This window comes from Brienomyrus brachyistius, chromosome 1 (genome assembly GCF_023856365.1).
Source record: "Brienomyrus brachyistius isolate T26 chromosome 1, BBRACH_0.4, whole genome shotgun sequence".
NCBI classification, from domain to species: Eukaryota; Metazoa; Chordata; class Actinopteri; order Osteoglossiformes; family Mormyridae; genus Brienomyrus; species Brienomyrus brachyistius.
In genome coordinates this window covers 8,340,289-8,357,412 of record NC_064533.1, presented here as the reverse complement: position 1 = coordinate 8,357,412, position 17,124 = coordinate 8,340,289, and the positions used below count along the sequence as shown (strand labels likewise).

At 46.4% G+C, this 17,124-nt stretch overlaps 1 protein-coding gene across 1 annotated transcript in view; it reads right to left on the bottom strand.

Moving 5' to 3' along the window:
• The window catches only part of sfmbt2 (Scm like with four mbt domains 2), a 40,662-nt gene that overhangs the window by 21,986 nt on the left and 1,552 nt on the right, over positions 1–17,124 (bottom strand). The window contains exons 2-8 of the mRNA XM_049020818.1: positions 14,766–14,857; positions 11,880–12,120; positions 10,721–10,741; positions 3,961–4,049; positions 3,059–3,302; positions 1,696–1,793; positions 218–319 (exon numbers count right to left, since the gene is read on the bottom strand). Of these exons, the coding sequence (XP_048876775.1) occupies positions 218–319; positions 1,696–1,793; positions 3,059–3,302; positions 3,961–4,049; positions 10,721–10,741; positions 11,880–12,120; positions 14,766–14,857 (887 nt within the window). The remainder of the gene's footprint in view (positions 1–217; positions 320–1,695; positions 1,794–3,058; positions 3,303–3,960; positions 4,050–10,720; positions 10,742–11,879; positions 12,121–14,765; positions 14,858–17,124) is intronic.

Here is a 17,124-nt window from a genome sequence, read left to right as displayed (position 1 = left end):
CACTGAGATGAGCTTCGGGCAGCTCTGTTCCTGGAGCTCATCATTTATGCAGCGTGGGATTCAACCACCATGGCTCATCTCACCAGGCGGTCCTAACAGGTAAAGCGGAACACTCCAGGATGCATGGAACATTGTACCTGGTATTCATGGTCGGGTTTTGGTCACATGACCAAACATGATCTTCCTGCCAGACCTGTCCTTTCTGAGTTCAGCTCACCTGGGTTACAGACACAGGGCAGATGTAGAAGGGCTTCCCAGGAGACACCATCTCCAGCTTCATCCCTGTCCTGAAGGTGTGCTTTCTCACTTCGACGTGGTCCTGGAGCACAGGGCATGGTTTCAGCAGAAGCGCACACATTTCACATTTCCAGAGTAGACGCCATTCGAGCTAATTGCTGCACTTCAGTCTTTACAATGTGATTTTCCCATAAGGTGTGTGGCCAAAGCATTAGTGTGATACCATTCAGGACAGCTGCCTGACGTACCTCAGCATGGGAGAGAATAAGATGCTGGCAAAGCCAGAATGATGTGTGTCTGTCTGCATGTGTATGCATCTGTGTGTGTGTGTGTCTGTAAGAAACTCCAGACTCCCACAGCGTCTGACACTGAATATTCTGCCACCGTCCACCCATTTCCTGTCAAATGCGGAAAGCAGAGAAATGAGGCAGAACATGTGTGTGTGTGTGTGTGTGTGTGTGTGTGCGGTGGGGGGGGGGGGTTCAGTTAGCTTAAGCTCTCAGAGGGCTGATGGACACAAGCAACAATCACAAACGGCGGTCGTCCTGCAGTCTCCTACTCAAACACAGAGCCTACTGTAATGACAGGCATCCTGCTAAAACAACCATGCATATTTGTTTGATCTGCATTCGGTCAGCGGGTGGCAAACCGCTTAAAGTCAGGCTCCGAAGGTTTACCGGGTCAATTCCCTACCCTATCAGAGACAGCTATCTGGAATTGCTTCAGTTATTTCCCCACAGTAAATATATCGTTCAAATGTAAAAATCTCTGAGTCACAATATTCACTAAATAAATCAAAAAATAAATTATATTTATCTATATGTGAAAGGAATTAATACTTCAGTTTACAGTTTGTAATTTATTTGTGTTTCCTTGTGAAGATTATTTAGACTATTTTTGCCAAGCCTGAAATCAGCACAGACACACCCAACCCGCTGTTACCTTGTCCCACCCGTAAATGACGGGCTGGGGGTGTCTAATTGGACAACAAGCCCACAGACTGTGCCCTGCTTCCTTGAAGGTGACACTCTCTGTTCCTTGCCGGCCCACCTGACTTGCCATCATTATTTCCGCACAAATGGATTCACAGTGTGACTACATTATTCATTCCAGGTCTGAAACATCCAACTTTCATTCAGCCTCTGTAAAAATAGACCTTTTTTTTCGCTGCTGCTGCTGCTGCCGCTTGGCTGTACGTCGCGTTTCTGCGGCTAGGCTTCGAGAACGACGCGTTCGCTTTAATAACAAACTGTATTGGCTCTGCCGGAGACTGCATGCTGATTTCGTGAACTCCCCCATGAACCCCGTGTCAGAGCACAAACAGCACTGCGATCAGAAAATGGATTCCTGGGCCAAAAGCAGTCAGCCAATCAGGACCAATTAGGCTCTGAGTGTTCATCGTCGCTGTCCAATCAGATCGCCGGCATGTGCTCATGCTCCCTCCCAGCGCCCCCTGACCTTAAACACTTCCAAAGGTAGTGGGTTCTGCTCTGCCTTGGTACGCGCCTGTGTCAAGGCCTCCTGCCACTCGGGGGCGCTCTTCAGATTCCGCAGCTCTGTTGGAAGACAAGAGAGGGATGACAGCAGAATGGACTCAAATGACACTCTCAGCTGCAATGCATCTACACCAGAAAATTAGGGTCAAATAAACTTAATTGCCAGAAGTTTCTTCAGTAACTGAAATGTCTGTTCCATAAGCCTTTCGCATGCCTACAGAACAACACGCCCTACACATAACAAAACAAGTCCCGTAGCCTAAAGGCAACTTTTACAAGATCTTAGGTTATACATCCCTCCCCCTCTATGGCCTCTGAAGGTTATGACATCATCATGCACGCATCATCACTCCGTCGTTCCACTGAAAAATATCTGGGTATTTTCTTTTTTTTTTTTTTCTATTTCCTGATGACTTTCCAGATAACGATGACGGAGAATGCATTTGATGCAGGAATGAGGAATGATGTAGGGCGGCTCGCGTGAGTCACGGCGGTCCGTGAATCCCCAGCCAGCACCCAAAGCGACCTGCGGAATTCCACAGTACTTCCCAGAAATCGCCAAGCCGCTGAGATCAGACTACAGACATGCCTGGTGGACGGAAGTGGTTTCCTCTGCACGTCAGAAAGCTTCCTTTGTCTGATTAAAATCCTGAATCACCAACACCAGGGTCAGACGGCTCTATAATTAGCAGTGACCACAGGATTTGTGTCGTAGCAATTGGGACATTCCTGTACAGGTCACCGGGTACTAGGGCTCTTTTGGTGATGTCAGAGTCCCTCCCCCGCCTATAACATGAAAACAAAAACACTGCCACTGAGGTAAGCATAGTGCAAACAATCCTCCCAGTGTCTGTGTCGGCCCCCACAGCCAAAGTGCAAAGTGACTGGCTCTGAGCATCAGCCGAGGGCCGCGTTTCTGCCACAAAAATGGCATCTTCTGCAGGAATGCCATCAGCATTACATCTCAGCAGCTTTGATTTAATCAGGTCATCCGCTCAAGCAAAGCCATCACATGCGCAGTGGGCCCTTGAGCAAAGGCTCCAATTCCCCCAAAATCTCCAAGGCTACCAGACAAATGGCTAACCCTAACCCTAACCCGACCCTTGGTCCAGACTTCACTGTCTCCTGTACGTGTCTGTATACCTCAAAGGAGAGCTACATGGAATATGCAAAAACAACAAATTCCAGTGCAAATGGCAAATAAAAGCATCATTTAATTTTTGCTTCATTTAATTTTTGCAACAACACTCTCCGTGCCCGTGAAGCAGGCCTCCGCAGGCCTCCGCAGGCCTGCACACTGGCCCCGGGTTCGGGTACTGCCTTACCAGCGGGCGGCTCCATGGTGTAGTGATTCTCATGGCACCAACCCACGGGCCGGAGCCGCACATCCAGGTAGAAGAGCCAGGTGTCGTGGGTGTCATCCTCCAGGCCCACGTAGCGCAGACGTAGCCGGCCGCCTGTGTTCTCCAGCACCTGCACTGTCCAGTACAGGAAGGGCTCTCGCATGTCCTGGAGCTCCACCACGGAGCCTGCTGTGATCAAATCCACCGTGTTCTTCCCACGCATGGGCTGCAGGGGCAGATGATCATGCCAGTTAGGGGCTTTTCGTTATTGACCTCCAGTTCCTCTGACCCAGAAGCCCTGGATGGGGCCTCCAGAAGGACTTGTGAGAGGAACTGAAACCGTATTTTAAGTGTAATGAATTGCATTTCAGCTTTAAATACAGTCTCTCTGAGTCTGCATCTTCAGAAGCCCACTAAGGAGCCATCAAGTGCTTCCTGGTGTGAAAGGTCAGAGGTCACAGACAAGCTGCTCCACACCTCCTGGAGGAGGTCTGAGGATGGTCGTGGAGACCGTGAGGCCATTTGTGGTCTATTTGCAGGGATTCTTCCTGCCAACACATGCGAGAGGGACACAGCCCAGTCCAGTTCAAAGGATAGAGCTCTAGCAGATATTGCGCTGATATTAATGTTTAACTCTACAGGAGCATGTGTTGGTCCCATCTGAGGAACATCTCTGGTTGATAGGCTCATTATAGTGGGAACTCACCATTTTCTGATATATGACCCTCCCATGTTTTAAGAGAAGTATCTAAGGGAGCCAACCCTACCTCAACTCTAGTAATCTACTCGCATGGCTTCACGACCAGCACTGCGAGTGCTGTGGCCTTTGTTGTACGGTTAGATGTGTGTCGTGTAAGCATACAGCGAGTGAGCGGGATACTCACCCCTTCCAGCAAGTTGGCAGGAGCGGTCCTAGCACCGGTCAACTCCTGTATCAGAAATTCGGTCCAGTCGCTGTAGCGCTCCTTTATGGCTTCAAAAAGAGGGGGGTGACATCGTCAGAGAACACTAGTTTATGTATGCAGCCCACCACAATTTTCCAGAATTGATTTTTTTTAAGGGCCGCAAATACACAAAGAAATATACATTAGTGCAAGCAGACGCGTGAGCTCCGTCAGCTACTCAGCCGAGCGCGGAGAGCAAGGGGTTCAGCAGAGAGTAAACGTTAATGGACACGGTGCCCTCGTTAGCGTGAGAGGGGGCAAGGCGAGGGCCCAGAATGGGTGGGTCAAGGCGCCCATCCACCACACCCTCACAGGAAATACACTGGGCAGTAGTGGCCCAATGGTTAGGGAAGCGCATTTGTAATTAAAAGACTGTGGGTTTGAATCCCTAACCAGCAAAGTGCCACTGAGGTAACCTGAGCAATGGACTTCACCCCGGGCGCTGAATTAGCTGCCCCCTGCTATGTCACATTGTCACATATTGGTTAAATGCAGATTTCGTTGTTGTGTGCTGGGGTGTGTAAACAATGATCACTGATCACAAAAAAAATACATAAACACGGTGTGTGTGTGTCCCCCCACAGAGTCACCTTCTAGGCCAGGTATGAATTAAACAGCTCATCCTCCAGTAACCTTAGCAATGTGCTGATGTATAATTCATGGAACACTGTGGGGCTGTGATTGGGTTTAAACCTGCTGAGAACATGGGGGTCTAGTCCAATGACAGAGGGCACTGTTAAATCCCAGCCCCAAAAATGCCACACCTCCTCTGTACTGACCCGTGCTTCACGCCCAACTTGGTCTGACATCCTTGCATGTGTCCTTTTTATCCAAAGAAGAATGCCAAAGCAGGAAACGACATCTGAATGAACTTAAGATGTTACCAAGTGTGGGAAGCTGCACCTGAAGGCTGCATCCACTGATTGTACGAGACCAAAGTCCAAAGCTGCAGCTAGGGGCTGTTGGGGGGGGGCAACTTAACCAGAGTCTAGTTTGGGCAGAAACTTAGTGTAGAACCAGGTCCTGCTGTCAACCAGCCCTAACCAAAACTCACTCCACAAAGTCCGCTTTGAAAAGACTCTTTCTTGTGTTTCCTCTCTCTCCTTTCATCTCTCACTCATTTCCACAGATGCGTTGGTCTGTCAAAGAACAGATTAAGTATTTAAAGTTCCCAATTCAACAAGCGGCAGGTGAACAAACAGGTACCCGCTAAGTTATGTGGCATCTTGCCCCCTTGGCTTCTTATCCACTGGCTCTTCTGTAGCGGAGCTGAGTGGACCTCAGCTCCCAACACCACAGTGCTTCATCTGCCCAAACATCAGAAGGTCCAGCGAAAGATGTTCAATACCTGGGCTATGGCAAATAATACTTCACTCTGGAAGTCGTCTAAATCCTCAGCTCCAGGTGATTCCTATACTGAGAACTCAAGATCAGCATTACATTCTGTAATCCCAAATAATCCCAATTACCCTGGATAAAGCCAACAGAAAATAAAAAAATGTAACCATTTCTGTCATCCACTCAATCCTCTACAGTCAGAAAAAGACAAGAGCAGACACCAAGAACACAAAGATTTTACTACGAAGTTAGGGTGCAATGAATCATGGGACTGATCTTGTTCGGCGAGGATGCAGACGATGCATCCTTGATATTTGGTGCGAGGCAAGAACAACATCCAAGGATTTTTACCATCCTCTGTACTTCAGTTCTTGAGTATCGGAACTTGACTTCCACAATGGAAGATGACATGAAGCGAGGTAATGTTCCTTATACTGATCTTACTGGTGATTTTGGTCACTGAGCATCATGGGAACCACTAACTGCTCCACAGCTTCTCTGCAGCCTTAATTTTACAGTTGTATGGAAGCAATACTTTCTGTAGCTTCCCAACTGCAGAACACCCAGAACACTACTGCTACCCATCTACTCATCCTCTGTTCTACTTATCCAGCTGAGAATTGCCGTACGAAGACTAATATGAAAGCAGGCAACAGTTTAAGCTCAATGGAATGGTCCTGGACTAATTTCTGTGTAGTTTCTTCAAGTGATTTTGAAGGCATGAATGTTTAACACTAATGACCTCTGCGATCTCAATGTACAGCTGGTCCATTAGAGAACATTCTTTTAAAGGTTTGTGTTGAGTGGACATTGCATCCAAGGCTGAGAGCAGATTTTCCCAAAAAGGGCAAACCGACTGAAATTCGTCAGTTCGCCTAACCAACCAGCTTTACAAGACATCTAATGATCTTGGCCCAGGGCACCTGGTACCAAATCTGGTGCCCATTGCATCGACGGTCTAGGAAAAGAAATCAGTGAAAAAAAATTTGGAAATTTACGGTGGCAGGAAAATGAGTAAAGTGGAAAAAAGAACTTGAATGATAGAAAATATGCAGAAGTATCTTAAGACGCACATTACTCCAAAGTGCATCTGTCCAGGCCATGTCAGTTATGGGCAAAATGCTTGACACCAAAATACAGCCAAGTTGTGCGAGTCTGATGATATATAATGAAATGTGGTTACAGCTACACATCTATTATCACAAAAAAAAATGCAACAATACTAATACATGCATCAAGATCAAACTTCTTTAGTGGCAGAAAATCACGCACAGAACAAATTCAGGGAAAAATCCAAGAAAGCCAAAACTGACTATACTAAAATTATAAATGACAACAGTATCTGACAGAAGGCCGAGTGTAAATATGTACTGGGTGCACAGAGCATAAACATGTACAGTGTCGTGGAAACTGCGGTTTCACGGTCCCTGCTGCTCTGACTAAGGACTCTTAAAGGGGCCCCTCCGTTGCAGAGAATTCTCTTCTGTTTATCTCTCTCTCACTCCCTCCGTCTCTAGTTCCCGTCTTCAAAATCGGTTCAAGTGCTGTATTGTCATGCTAAACTCACATCCACATAATCGAGGCGAGCACAACAGCGTCAATGGCGCCCATAACGGCAACGGCAAAAAAAAAAAACGTGGCTAACGGCGCATCGCGCTCAAAGAAAGTGTCTCTTCATTAACCCTCCTTTCCCACACTTCTCCCTCATCTTCATTCTCTCTCTCCTTCCCTCTCCGCCGAAAATCCCGGCGTGTATGCAGTGCGTTCAGCAGATAGAATATAAATCAGCGCCCAACCTTGGGGGGGGGGGGTTGGTCTTCCTCGGTGGACTCCCACAAAACAATAACCGCATCGTTTATGCGCGCGGAGATGCCACTTGTTTCATACGTCTCTCTGCTGAGCGGCACGCAAAGCAAACATCTATTATGCAAATATCTTATGGAAATCTTTCATGCAAACGAGCGAGGACTGATTTCAAGGATTTATTTTTAAAGTAATCAGAGGCATTAAGGGCATGGCGGCAAAAAACAAAAACATGTCGGAGATGTTCTGTTTATTCCGATGCAACATCACCACTTTAATTACTTCACAGGCAGCCAAAGTAATTAAAAAACAAAAAACCATTAGTGATTTTATAAATAAGAGACGTTCCCTCAGACATTAATAAGCATTAATATTAATAACACTGACTGCAGCAGCAAACAGTCTCATGAAATGTAATATTTTGCGGGGTGGGGGGGGGCACCTGCTTATTCCTGCTGAAAAAAAACCCGGTAACCTTACCCCCCTCCACACACCCACACATGGGTACATCCTAAGCCTTCAGTGCTGCCATAGTGACTTCAGGAAACGGAGTCTGTCACGGTTGCTGAGGCCTGGAGGAGTCCCGCGACACTTCGCCGTTTCCCGTGAAAAACGCGGCTCATCCCTCCCGATCAGTCCGGCCGGAAGCAGCAGCTTCAGGGTGACGCCCGGCGAAGTGTCGCCGTCTCCACAGAAAGGCCCGGAGTTGCCCTCGAGTTTGACGGAGGGAGGCGTCCCATTTCACACAGCAACGCGTGGTTCTGACACGCACTCATGCACGCATGCATGCACTCACCGACGCGCATTCACATGTGTGCGAGCACACATGCACACACACACACACACACACACACGCGCACACACACACACACACACACACACACTCACAAACCTGCATTCACACGTGCGAGCACTCTCACACACACAGGCACTCATATGTCCACATGTTCATTCACACACATCTTTCTCTGTATGTGCCTTCAATTGACTAATATTAATGCAATCAATTACCCTAAATCAAAAACCACCAAAACTCAAAAAGCAATTTAAAAATTCACGACTAACTATAACTTTCACCATTTTGTTCGTTCGTTGTTTTTTTTCCATCCCTGCCCGAGAATTTCCACACAGAACAGGGATGTCCTTGTTCTGAATTTTCCAGCCATTACTAGAACATATTCTAACATGCAGTCCTCACAAGGAGAGAGACGCAAAACCACATAAACACACTAACATACTGAGGCACAAACACACAGCCTGCATGCAGCCGTGTCATTAGCTGTATCCGCATAAGACCTGTACGTGAGAGAGCAAACAACCAGCTGGAAACAAAGGAATTTGCAAATGACTGAAGGCAGGCCGGACCTTCATTGTCATCATCCTAGTCCTCAGAGAAGCCTGAAATCATTTGGGTAGCAAAGCATGCGGGTAACTTTGCCTGAGAGTCTTTCTGTCTTCAGGAGGGTGTGGTCAGTGAGACAGCCATGGGGGGGGGGGGGGGGGGGCACGAGGCAACCACACAACACTCAGAAGCAGACTTTAACCCAATTTCACCAGTACCCAACTGCAAGGATCAGAACTGGAAACAGTAAGGGATAACGTCACTGCGAGGACCAGTGCTACAGGCAGGAAGTGGATCACCTCACTGTAAGGATCAGCACTGCCAACAGGAAGTGGATCACCTCGGCTAGAAGTGTCTCCATTCAGCTAAAGGGGCCAAAAAAAGACACATTTTTTTCAGAATGCAGCAGCATACGCCAGGAGAGGAGCTGCTCTTGCTCTGGGGATTCGTTCGTACTATCAAATTCACCCTCCGCTTCCCTGCACTGGAGCCTGGGAGATTCCAGTGACGTCAGACTGAGCGCACACGCACACGCATGGCACATGGACACAGAATTAAGATAGAGGCACAACTGCTGGATACTTCACACTTTGTGTTTTTTCACAGGCTAATCTATTCATCTGCTGAAGAGGAAATGTGCTTTGTTTCATTTCATCGTGTGAAAGTTACCTCTGCTTCGGCACTACAATGGGCTCACAAACACACACAACACACACAAACACACATAACACACACACAAACACACACAACACACACAAACACACACACAAACTCTCACAAACACACACAAACTCTCACAAACTCTCACAAACACACACAAACTCTCACAAACACACACAAACACACACAAACTCTCACAAACACACACAAACACACACAGACAAATTTTCTGACTGGGAGAGCTGGGGATCTGGCTACCAGGTACAATGAATCAGAAAATATAAAATAATGAACAATGCTCACTGAACAGTCACAGCAGGCCTGCTGGCTCCACCATTGCCAACTTACTTAATTTATTTCACAGTATATAAATATATTTGGACGAGGCAAATCCCCAAACACTTTATTTTGTGCAGAATCATGAACGTCAGTCTTAACGAATCGTTGCTTCCTTATCTGCTGTAAGCTGATTACTTCACACTCATTTATGAATCCTTAAAGAGACAAATTTCTCAAATGGTGACGTTTACAAGGTCTACAATGAGAAGACAGGAGTGATTTTTCATCCAAAGTCATGAGATCCAAAGAGAAAACACCGTAGAGTTCCGCTGCTTGTACTCTAAGGAGCATAAATATCCTGAAACAGAGCATGGCATTATCATGATAAGGGGGTGTGGCATGGTGTCTGTAAGGGAGTGTCAGGTGACTAGGGCTGGCCATGCTGATTGGCTGTACCTGCCCTCCATGCAGAAATGCAGTCCATGCAGGTGGGTCTGCAGGCCAGAGAGGCTTACAGTGATCCTGCAGGACCCACCGTCCAGCCTTGTGCTCGTTCAGCAGTCAGCCGGATTTCCGTGGGAGGGTACAGTGAATGCTGGGTGGGCCTGGGGGGGGACTTTTTCTGCTAGAGATGTTTTCCTGACTCATTAATGCTAGTAGCATTAGCCATTTCCAGTGAGCCAGGGCACAAACTCCCCACTCATCTATGACAGAACCAGCAGGTGTCATTTAGCTAAACCTCAGACTAACCTTCACCTCACATGGACAGGTATTAAAATGAATTAGCATTAACACCCATATTGCCACCTCCCCTCACAGGGCACATTGTGCCCTGATTGTGCCCCTGACACCTTAAACTCACTCTCACACATCACAAGAAAGACTCGGCGAGCCTCAGTGGCAAACAGAATCTGCTGAAAGACCGCCTACGCAACACAACAAATGACAACAAAGAGCCATGACCTGCTCCTGTCCGGCGAGAGTTCACAGAAACTGGTTAGCCGCAGTGGTAACAGTGACGCTCATGCAGTGATGCACGGACTCTTATCAGCAACGGCAAGCACGACGGGTCCAGAAGACGAAAAACAAAAGATCACACAAAGAGACAGCAAGACACAGGAGAGACATGCAACGCGGAGATGAAAGGGGTCACGGCCTTCAAACTACAGCTGAGAGCACAGAGCCCAAGGTAAGTCACCAAGCATGCACTGTGTGGTGACGGCAGGCAGTGGAAGCAGAAGCAGCAGGCAGAGCCAGGCCACAGAGAGCCCTGCTTACCTTTTCTTAGGTAAACGTTATCTGAGAAAGAGAGAGAAATAGAGACAAAATGTAACACAGCCTGCAGGGATGGTTACCGCCATGAGGATGGTTACCGCCATGAGGATGGTTACCGCCGCAGTGAGACGTCCATGTTCCTGCCACACTATCAGGATGTGAGATAAACTCCCCCTATTCCCTCTACTCTCATAAAGGGGGGGGGGAGCAAAGAATTTGCAGGACTGAGTACTTAAAATGTCCCGATTCCCATTTGCAAACCACGTCACACCACGTGACGCCGGAATGCTCGGGAGGTGAAATCGAAATTAGATCTTGAAAGGGAAAATGAAATTCATCTTTTAACCTACTTATATAAATATAAAATCTCTGCTGGCATCCGTGCAGCCAGCCAGGTACCGTAAGCCCGTGGCACATGGCATCAAAGTTTTTCGGAGTTAGCGATATCTGGCTAATGCTAAGTTTAACGCAGGCAGGGATACAGGCAGAATGAGGACAATCGGGCCTCTACAGGGACACGGGCACACTACTCCAATTATCACCCATCACCCACAAGTGTAGCCTTAGTAGTGATTTTTGTTTTTGGTTTGGAAATAAGTTATGTGAGCAAAATTTGAAAAATCTGAACTGCCCTAACGTGACTGTTGATGCGAATCGCTCACATGCGCTCCTTGCTGCCTGTCTGGCGGTCCTCATTTCCAGGGGCATATGCAGGGGTGGGACCACGAGGGTGGGGCCACAGGTGGGGGGACACAGGTGCACTGCCTAGTCACTCACTGATTCAAAACGTATCATTGGCTAATGATATGATTAGCCCCTCTCTCTGAATTTTGAATCTTATGTCCACCCCTGTTGTAACAGTACTAGTGAAGACGCTGGACAGGGAATGTGATGCCAACATCCCTCCGTCCCTTGGCAACCCGGCCTGCACATCTATACATCTCCCGAATCAATGCGGAGGATCATTCTTCAACCAGGATCGGGTTACTTAAGAACCTCGGATTGGCGTCAGTCGCGACTGCAGCCTTTGATAGCTATTTTTAATTCCCAGCAACGATCGACTGCACTTCCTTAAACTAAAATTAGAGGTAGGGCTTCCTTCCCCTAACCCTGGGGAGGGTGGCGTGGTGAGGAAGACCGTGGCGGAGGGGCACACACTCACCTTCCGGGGGCATCAGCACCTTGTTGTTCTGGGTGCACCAGCCCACAGGGTGCAGGTCGGCCGTCATGACATCGCACCAGAAGTCGGCCTTGCGCTCGTCACCGTAGCCGCAGAAACGCAGCAGCAGCAGCTGGCCGCATGTGGTGATGATGGTCGCCACCCAGTAAGTGTCTGAATTGCCCTTATTGGCCACCTCCAGCTTCATCCCAGGCTGGAAACTACTCTGCAGACTGATCTCCACCTGCGGGAACCAATCGGACAGCAGCGTGTCACAGAGGGGGAGACTACAGCCCTACTGGCTGTCACCATGGCGACGCCAACAAGGTTCAGATTAGAGCAAAGGTGACACCTTGACAACAGCCAAAACACTGAAAAGTCCACTTCACAGCTTCATAAATAGGTATGAACCTGAACAGGTGGGTGTCGGGCACCCAGGCTAGCGAGGTCATCAAACTTCCAGGTGGGGGTTCTTCTTCATATGCCTACTATTTAAAGACTTTCTGTTTAACCAAGAGCAGCAGGAAAAGATATGTGTGAGAGCACCTATCAGAGGGGGTGAAGGTACAAAGGTCACCTTGGTTACAGGGGTTTGTAGTATGGATACCTAACAGTAGGGGGCAGTCATTGGAACACATGGACAGATTGCAGGTGACCAGCACAGTGGCCTCTGAGAAGACCTGTGTGGGCCCTACAGCTTCAACCAAATCCACAAATCCAAAACTTGGCCATGACTGTAGTTTTACGACAACTGGACCGCAACCAAAAAGTAACCAAATCTAAGGGCACTTTTCTAACATACCAGGTATCGTACTATTGGCACCTCAAGGCGTCAGATTTCCACTGGCGTAAACACTGGTACCAGCGTTCCAATGACACCACAACGCAGGGCGGGTATTTTGTACTGAATTGGAAAAATAGCTGCAGTATATTATAGGGCTCGGTGATGTGCAATATTAATACCAACATCGCACGTTAAGCACGTGAAATTCTTGCATCGCTAGTAAGCTAGATGAAGATCAGGCTTTTTTATTCCTTCATACTGTACGGACATTAAAGTGCAGGGAGTTTAAGATTCACCAAAACATTTTCACTCAGTCATAGGGAAGAGATTTAGCTAGCTTTACAATTTTAATAATTTTGCCTTTTTAAAATTATCGAGTGTTTGTTTAAAAAAATCAGTTGCAAGTTTACCTCCGCTGCTTTTGCATAAGTGCTGTATGCATTCTCTCAGACAACCATAATAATCCTCATCCTTGATGTTTAAATCCCCCTAGACGGGTTTCGTGAGAAATTTATGTTAAACTTATTTCTGCTTTAAAAATATCCCAATATTTATTAAAGCAAAATTACATCACTATACTTGGAAATTTTCCAAAACCATGCTGTCCTAGTATATTACAGAAAATACTTTTTAATTTTCCTGTCATGACCATACTGATCTTGTTCTATCCACCTGGACCCAAGAGATCTCACCCTTTCAGCCAGGACCTCACCCTTAGCAAAGTGGGCTGATCGAACCCCGATCATCATTCACTCTTAAAGGTGATCAGCCCTGACACTCACCAGCTTCCTCTCAAACGATGCCCGTTTAGCACATTCCTGTTCTCTGTTTATCCTCAGTCAGTCCATGTGTCAGCGTATGGAAAGCTGACATTCAGGGCTCGGTATAGACTGGCCTTAACACTAGACTTGTCCAATGCAGCCTTAACACTGCATCTCCCACTTACGGCAGCCTCCACGCTGCTCTCCGCGCAGGAGCTGAAGGAACCTCAAGGAGTTGTACTGCACTAATCTATGTATGCATGTTCTTAAGATCAAAAGAATCATTACACTGCAGACATGCTGGCTCAACAACAGTAAAACTTATGCTAATATACGTCTCCTTACATAACAATGCTCCTAAGGGTGTAAGAAGTTTTGGCTACATTACAAATTATACACAGTTATAATGTGAGTTATCAAACTTCTGCTGAAGATCCCGTTCGCCATTCCAGAGGAGCATCTGGCCTGTCCTGATATTCTCAGGATTCTTCCGGAGTCTTCCGGAATGGTGACTGTGCCTTAGAGGAGCCGCTGCTCTGCACAGATTCAGGGCCACAGCAGATGTAGGAAGGTAAAGGAGCTGAAGACCACCATGCCCTCATTGTCCACCGCTGTGGTCACATGTCCACAGGGCGGGACGTCACAGACACGCTGGACGCCGGTCTGTAGCTTTCCATTAAAATGTGTGACTAATACTTCCTGCCCTAAAATGACTTACTCTGAATTTAGGATTACTTGAGTAAAAGTACAAAATGAAGAAACCTGAACTGCAGCCCATGAAATTAATATGTTACAGACTCACTATGTTTTACTACAAACTGGCGATACAGCACATGCTAATACCATAAACCAGCTTAACCAATGAAACCAAGAGCAGTAAACCCAACTCTAAACTCTTATAAAGTGTGAAGTGTAAATTCGAGTAAACCACTACAAACACCAAAGCCTAATGTAAACCCTACAATAAAACTGACATTAAACAGCACAAAACCCTTAAGTAAACCCGACAGCAAACATTCTACTAAACCCTGCAATAAAAGCAACATTAAACAAAGCACATAGCCCTTAAGTAAACCATTCGGCAAACATTGTATTAAGCCCTGTAGTACACCCACCATTACACCCAGAACTAAACCCATTACTAAACTAAGCACTAACCCCAACAGGAAACCAAAATCCACAAATAGTATGACAAGTGTGTTCGTTTCATAAGGGGGTGGCTTTCCAGCCTTTTTCAGGCAAAGTGAGCTTGCCTTTAACATTTCGGGAGCACGCTCTCGGTGCCCTTTATTCCACACGTTTGTCGTAACTCACAGGATAACGGAGGGCTGAGGGATAACTCACGTGTTTGAAGGCGGTGTGGGGGGCGGCCGCTGCCCCGTTCTCCTCCAGGTACTCCTCCCAGCTGAAGTCCACCTCCTCCGTGGAGTCTCCATCTAGCACAGATCAAAACATTCACGAAGGAGGTGGCGATGACGCAATGAAACCGAGGCTGAGAATCGATCGCGTGGCGTGTGACGGAGTTTCCATCATAAACGCAACATAAAGTCGACGGACAAACACCGGGGCTGCCTCTGTGAGCCGTAAAGTTAGGAGTATTTCCCACTGACAGACAGGTGACCAGGCAAGACGCAGAGAAGCGCCCCCCCCCCCCCCCGCAAGCTAACAAATACAGAAAAGAAACACAAATGCAAAAAACAGCAGTGATAAAGGACACAATCTCACAGGAATGTAACACTTTACGTGTGAGTGCCTCAGCCCATCACACGCGGAGGCAGACGAGCTTCGAGACCCTCACGCCGCATCGCTTCATTGTGTACATTTGGCTGCTTTCTAAAGCTTTTCAGGTGTGAAGGAACAGCCAGTTTTCTGAGTCAACCTGGGGGCCTCTTATTGCACGGAGCCATTAAAAGTGGCTTTTGAAAGTGGCTTTTGTGTGACTCACACTTCTAGCTCTCAATAGATGCACATTTGCCAACTCCAGTCTCCACAGCACCGCCATCAAATGAAATGTTTTAATGCAGGGTGAATATGTTGATATAATCACATATCTGCCTAGGGTGTTGTGCCAGGGTGCTAGAGGACTGGCTACATACATTTAGCTGAAGAATTGGTTTTTTTGGGGGACTGCCACGCTGTAGCTTCTGAAATTTACAAGTAGTTTCCATATCTGAAGACTTTTCTTTCAAACTGGTTGATTTCGGGCTATTTTTCAACCGATTAAATGACTGAAGACAAAAAAATACATCATTCTTAAGCACGAAGCGATTTTTTCTTTTAATTAGTCAGCTTTTTGCTGTCATCTGCATGTAGTAATTGTACGCTGTTGTTTACAAACTCGCTTTTGATTAAAAGAGTGACCTTCAGAATTCTGTTCAGGCACAATATGATCCTTTAAACAAGAAAATAATAATTACCACGGCACTTCTACAAACACTACAAAGGAAGGTTATCGATTAATCAACCAAGCATGGTCTTATATTCAACAGCAAACAGCCGTCACTCTGGCCAGAGGGAATTAGACGGAACAAATGTTTTAAAGTTTAACCGGTAGAAGCCATGTAGTTGTGATAGAGAAATGCGCTAAAACGCAAAACTTTTTTTTAGTGCAAAACTTAAATATGGATGCATGAGAAAAGGAAGGTCTTGCGCCAGTGTCAGGGAATCATTCAAAAATGCGTGAGTTTCCTGCGATATGCGTGAGCCTTGGCAGGATTGCAATCCCCATTTAATTTTCTGTGGAAAATGTCTCTGTTCCTTTTACAGTGAGAGTCTGACATACAAAGCCCCAGCCAATGTTACGCCACTATTCCAGCCAGAACTGTCACGATTATTCGATTACACTCCATTACTCAATTATTAAAAGGCGTCGATAGGAATATTTTCCTAATCAATTACTAGCCACTGTATTGCGGAACGAAGAAGACGCATCAGAATGGGGAGGTTCCTGTACAGAAAGTACAAACCCAGACCATGATTTTGTTCCAACCAACCGGTTGAGTGCTCTGTGACAGTGACTATTTATGCTCAAATGGTTGGTTGAAACAAAATCTTGGTCTGGATTTGTAGACCCTGAACCTGAACTTTCCACCTCTGTGGCGCATAAAGGATGAAGATCCAAATAAAGTGCGTAAGCCTCATTTGTGTGGAAGCATTTCACATTAAAACAATGAAAATGCAGCCGTCAGGACTGCAAAGCTGAACTTAAATATCACTGAATGAAAGACATTCAGGTTTGACAGATTCACCCAATTATCTGAGGTTAGATAAGTCCAATTTAGCCTTTTGCAGTAACTTTGACTTAAATTATTTTGCTTAATTTACTTTCTATGATTCCTGTAAGTTAAAATAATCACTGAAAAAGCAGGTTATCCCCATCATTTACCTGTATCATTCTATACAATACGGTACATATAACCAATTAGCATGAATTATTTATTGTGAATATATTGTGTGTTAGGGTCGAACATTGTGATTCTGGAAATTTATGTATTATTTAGCATTTGAAAATTAATTATACAGTACGCCCAATTAGAACGTATTATCTACCATCAGCGTCTGTCAAATAAGTTGCTGGTGCTGTTGGTTCTGCCAGCGGAGACAAAGCAGACAGATCTACTGCTCAATATCGTCTCTCTGGAATACAAAATATATAATCAGCGAAAGACTAATGCCTTTTCATGACCAGTTTTCGTTCCCTCTC